This window comes from Salvia hispanica, chromosome 4, assembly GCF_029641045.1.
Source record: "Salvia hispanica isolate PSC_SH4W2 chromosome 4, Shi_PSC_v1, whole genome shotgun sequence".
Classification (NCBI taxonomy): Eukaryota; Viridiplantae; Streptophyta; class Magnoliopsida; order Lamiales; family Lamiaceae; genus Salvia; species Salvia hispanica.
The window spans coordinates 58,553,687-58,559,686 of NC_142695.1; the positions used below are offsets into that span (position 1 = coordinate 58,553,687).

General features: G+C 35.1%; 1 protein-coding gene across 1 annotated transcript; it reads right to left on the reverse strand.

Annotated features, from left to right (window-relative positions):
• Nucleotides 1–2,713: 2,713 nt before the first annotated feature.
• On the reverse strand, nucleotides 2,714–6,000 carry MAN2 (Glycosyl hydrolase superfamily protein). Its single transcript, XM_048089263.2, has 5 exons — nucleotides 5,208–6,000; nucleotides 4,357–4,554; nucleotides 3,899–4,021; nucleotides 3,600–3,811; nucleotides 2,714–3,418 (listed from the first exon to the last, which is right to left on the reverse strand). Exons 1-5 carry the CDS (start codon nucleotides 5,577–5,579, stop codon nucleotides 3,010–3,012), a joined length of 1,314 nt encoding a protein of 437 aa, XP_047945220.1. The 5' UTR covers nucleotides 5,580–6,000; the 3' UTR covers nucleotides 2,714–3,009.

The following is a 6,000-nucleotide window of genomic DNA, read 5'->3' on the forward strand; positions in this document are numbered from 1 at the left end:
GATAATTGTATATGTATATTTATTTTAAATCATAATTGTCCTATTTATGACAAAATATTCAATAGCGTGGGGGCTGCTATTGTTGAGGGTTTCATGGCATAAATATGAAGATAGCATCGAACTTATTTTCAGACTTTAATTAATTTTTTGTGTTTGGAAAATGAATTTCGTTGCTGGCTGACATGTGCTCTGTATGGATAAAACGACTCCACATTGGCTTTAAAGTAACCATCTCCTTAAATTTTTGTGGCTTGGCATTATTCCTCACAAAATTATTTATTGCAATACTAACATATTTTATATTTTTGTATATATAGGTTCGCTCACAAAATTATTTATTGCAATACTAACATATTTTATATTTTTGTATATATAGGTTCGTATTAAAGTGAGATCGACAATTATATAACATAAATAAAATTTATTCTAATCCATTAGAGCTAACAATAGAATAACGATAGCATTATATATACATATTGCCCAATATCATCATAAGGCTAACACGTCGACAATGGGCGGATCCAAGTGGAGTGGGGGTGGATAAAGCTCTCGATGAAATAATTTTTTTCATTGAAATTTGTATAAATTTAATGTAAATTATTGTATAAAAGTCCTATAAATGGTGTAAATTATCTAGAAACATACTTTGGTTTTTTTTAAAAAAAAATTACAGCCTCGATCGACAATAATTTCTATGTCCACCACTGTCGTCAACTATAACAAAATTAAAATGCTGTCGGGATTCGGGGGCTATGATTTCCTCGATATGTCTTCACACGATCTCAACCACATTTGTCTACCCATTAGAACTATTTTCATTTTCTGATAATATTGTTTAAATATTGCAACCATATAGAATAAATAATGTGGTGATACATGATATCATCACGGTAAATATGTCAATATTAAAATACATATTATACTATATAATAAGGTAAATATTAATTCTTAGTTCTTATTTAAAATTTGATTCTTGTTTAATGACAACCCTATTTATAAAGGTTTTTGCTTAGAGACTTTAATTAATTGTAGGTTTGTAGACTTGTAGCTCATGCTTAAACGTATCCTCTACTCCAGCATGCTTAATGATTATCATTGCTTCTCAATTTTATTTCCTTAATTTGTGGGGGGAATATTCTCTAATAATAGTATTTTAAGGATAATTCAATTAAAAAAAATTTGTACAATATCTGATTTTTTTGAAAGAGTCAACGTTTTAAAATTTTAATGTTCGAACTAATCCAAATTTCGTTTGTTTTCTTGATCCTATCACAATATTTTCAATCTGTATTACGTTAGCAAAAATAATACTCCCTCCCTTCATAGTTGAGACGGAACTTTTCTGCACAAAATTTAAGAATTGGATATTGAGTATGTTAATAAATAGATAAAAAAAGTAAGAGAGAAAAAAGAGTATAGAGAATAAAGAGTATAGAGAATAAAATAGAATAAAAGTGAGAAAAATTGTTACTACTATATATGAAAATAACTCAACTATGAGGGAACTTTCCGAAATAGAAAAATGACTCAATTACGAGGGAACATATAATGTACTATAGAAAGTATTTTTTTTAGAATAGTAAGAATTGGTCAATTTTACAGATAATACTGTTGTGAAAGTCAATTTACAATCCTATATCGAATGTTCGACACATACTACTAATTTCTAGGAAATGCATTTACAAAAATTCAATTATTATATTTTTTTCTAAGATGCAGTTATGAGTTATCTATCTGGAAATAGTATGACCGAAAATAATCTAAAATGCATGTTTTTATAATTTTTGTTTATTTATCTTCACTATCAAACTATAATTGAGAGGACGATTGAAACGGGGCAATAAGATTATGTTTGTTATTTTTTTTCTTTTTTTTCGCTATATTTTAAATTTTTTTTTATTTATATGAGGTTTCTTGGTTGAGCAGCTTTATAAAAGCAATGTTCATAAAATAGAAATATATTCTTTCAAGCTTTTTGAGGAAATAGTTGGCTGACCTAAAATAAACCTACTCGAACAACTTTCTTTCTTCATTTATTGATGTTTTAAAATGTAAAGAAATTAAAATACAAAATCACACGAATCACTTTGTTGAATGAATTCTATGATCTAGACTCGTATCAATTGTCGTTTGAGACAATTTTTGACATCAAATGAAAATAATTCGTAGTTTGGGATGCAATAAGAGAGCCCTCCGCGAGTCACCTCATGGAGAGGCGAAGGGATGAACGAGGCCGTGAGAGCCACTTCGCCCTTCGTCACTCACATTTTTTTTTTTTTTTTTTTTTTTACTTTTAGTAATTAGCGATGTGGATTTTAAGGGACGAGAGAAAATTGACGTTAGATCCCGATAAGGGGTGCCAAAGAGCAATTAAGGAACTTGAATCGGTGGTCGCCTAAGTATATTATAGTATATTTACTAATTTACATAATTATGGAGTCTCGTATCAGACTGTCTGACGGATCAAAATCGGTCATACGATTGGAGATTCAAATACAAAAACTATCCAATACTAATAAAATTACAATTTTTAATTAGGTTATACACATTAGTTAGAAGTAATACTAATAAAATTACAATTTTTAATTAGGTTATACACATTAGTTAGAAGTAGTTGTTGGATGATGCGTGAAGCTTGAGTTTTTCCACATTATTGACATTTTCTTCCGCAATTTCAGCATTTCATTAAATATAATCATCCAATTCTAGAAACTAAATCAAACACTCTTTCTATATATATATAAAAAAAAGAATTAAACAATACCCATATCTAAATGTTTAGGGTTGGCCTACACGCCATGATTCCGTCCCGAGTTTGTCAGGAAAGTAAAGTTGTCTATCTCGATCGAGTAAAAAAGAAATACATATAAATCTTATGTTTTTCATTAATGAAATTATACATCTATGTGTAACACTCTTTTTATATTTTTTTATTTTTTTCACCCTAAAATAAAAAAAATTCCAAAAAAAAGCATATCAAAGGGAACAAATCAAGAAACTGTGGCTTTTCTATTTTCTAAGTGTGCACAATTTTCTCAAGTAGTATAATTGTGTGGAGAGTGCACCTTGGATTCGTGCGAGCCGGCACGAGTGCTCAGCGAAGAGCTGATACGTCGACTGCCTCTTCCACGGGATGATCCCAAAGTCGTCGTTGGAGTCCTCCATCCCCTCCACCAGGAACTGCCACACGAGGGATCCCGCTCCCGACTTGTTCTTCACAGCGGACTTGTACATGATGTCGAGAATCACTTTGTAGAACCTCTCGCGCTGAGCAGGGGTGAAGTCCGGATTCTCCGTGGATAGACCAAACTCGGTGAACATCACGGGCTTTTTCAGCTCCTTGTCACCGTCTTCGATGTGGGAGATCATCCACTTGGAGACGAACCTTAGCTTGTATTCGAAATCGGGATTGTGTGTCCTGCAGAAGAGATCGAACAATTTTTACGTAGATTACAAAATCGCGCTTTCAAGATTCACGATTTTCGCTCTTACTTCTAATGTTTCTTCGATCAAATCGGATATTCATCAAACGAGAACACTAAATAGGTCGTACAACGACAAAATCGAGCTTTCAAAATTCATATGGAGGGAAAGCTCACCAGTGATCAGGGTAAATGTGGACTGATGCAAAATCGATAGTCGAGAGGTTTGAATTGCGAATGAAATCCGTGCCAATGTCAGATGCCCAGATCTCGGGATTGACAGTCGACCTTTTCCGACTTTTAGGTCCGTAGAATCCCTCAAGCCCCACTGTGAGCAGATGGTTCCTGTCGATTTCTTTTATGAAAGTCGACATTTCCTCGATCCAATCCTGCAGTTATAGAGATACCGATTTTTACCACATGGAGCAAAATTGAGTTCAAAGAAGCTCAACTCGAAGGGGAAATCTCGGGTTTACCTGAAGTGTATCACCGGATTTATCAGTCATACAGCGGGGTTCGTTGATCAACTCCCATCCAAAGATAGTTGGATCGTCCCTGTACTCGATTCCGGTCAACGTGTTCCTCCTTGTTAGAACAGTCTGTCAAGAAAAGAGAAATTTAAAGGCATTATCAAACGTACATCTATTATGTACGAGAAACGACAACCTAAGCACCTAATCTCGAAAGAAAAAAGGCATGCAAGGTTTTCTTTCGATTTCTATTTTCTCATCCAATATTGGAGATAAAACATCGATATCAGCGAGATTGCAGTAGATGTTTAACACACACATCCACATTTCGAGTAAAGGGATCTACTTTCGTCTATTTCACGACACCCACAGATTGTTATCATGCTCAGAGAGTGAATTAGTGATCATAGACGCTAAGACGAGACTTTCCAAGCACAAAGTAGGAGACAGTACGGCAAGAATACCTTAATGTAATGCTTAAAGTAGCGACGTATAGACGGGTCATAAAAGAACGAGTCATTAGAAGAGCTCAAACCCACGCCTTCTTCCCACGCCCACTTGACATATTGCGTCTTTCCACCATAAGCTTGCAAGTTATTTACCAAGCACAGCATTAGCCTTATCCCGTATCTTCTTGATTCAGCGATAACATAATCCAACGCCTGCGACAAGCACAGAAGAATTGAACTTCTCAACCAAGAACAGAGCAAATAACTCAAACAGGAAACAGCAATGCAAACTTCAAGCAAGAGATGTACACTCGACTCCTCATCCAAATGATACAATCACAATACGAGTACAGACTATTTGCAACCGAAAGCTCCAAAAAATCAAGATAAAGACTAGAACCACCACACTGGATAACATTCAATTACCAAGAAACCGAGATTCACACTCTACTATTCATCATAATCATTATACGAGTATACACTATTCACAAACGAAGCCCAACAAAACAACCGAGATAAAGACTAGAACCGTCAACCACTACATAAGCCAGTGCTCAATTACCAAGAACCCGAGACTCACACTCTACTACTCATCACAATCATCACACGAGCATAAACTAATCGCAATCAAAGCTCAACAAAGCAATCAAGATAAAGACTAAAACCACTCAACCACTGCATTAGACAAAGTTCAATCAGCAAAAAACCAAGATTCACACTGCATACGAGTATAAACTATCAATAAACGAAGCTCCATTCAAGAATCAAGATAAACATCAACATCAAGCAATCTTCAAATCCAATCACCAAGAAAACAACAACATCAGCAATCACTCCAGCAACAAAAACAAACACTAAAAACTCACCCTAAACACCCTCTCATCGAATCGACCCGGTGTAATCTGAAGAGCATTATACTCCCCATCATTAAAAGCCCAAGTCCTACACACAGTGAGCCCCATCCTCGCCCCAGTCTGCAGCATCTCCCTAACCTTCCCTCTCCTAACCTCATCAGCAGCATGATCCATCATCCAGTAAGAATTCCACCCATTGAAATAAAAGGGCATCCCATCCACCACAAACTGAGTCCCATTCCTCTCCACAAAGCTCCACTTCCCATCCCCATGAACATTGATCCACAAATCCCCAAACGACAAGTATATAAAGGCCACACACGATGCAAATGCAACAATGGGGTAAAGCACCCCATTCCCACCAAACATCCTGCTCTTTACCATCAATTTACACACTCCCAAAACCAAAAAAGAAGCTAAAAATCGAATCTTTAACCACTAAATCAAGAATTATCTCTAATCAATTGATGAATTTGATCTGTTCTCACTGAATCTTTAGCTTCTAAATGAGGACCAGATCCCCTTCTCCCCCAAGTTCAAATAATTAAATCAAAATCAATGAGCCTTCAATTTCAGTTACCCAAATTAGTAACTGAAACGTGAGACTAATTGCAGAAAAAAAAGATCACTGTGTGTATGTGTGTGTAAAATTAATCTGTATCCCTTCAATCACTCAATTGAAGGAGATGTGAGAGAGAGAAATTGGGGGAAATTGAGCTTATATATATATATACAATAAAGCAATGTGGAAAAGAAAAAATCTTTAATGAAGACGACGGTGGAATGTTGGTATCAATTGCATTTG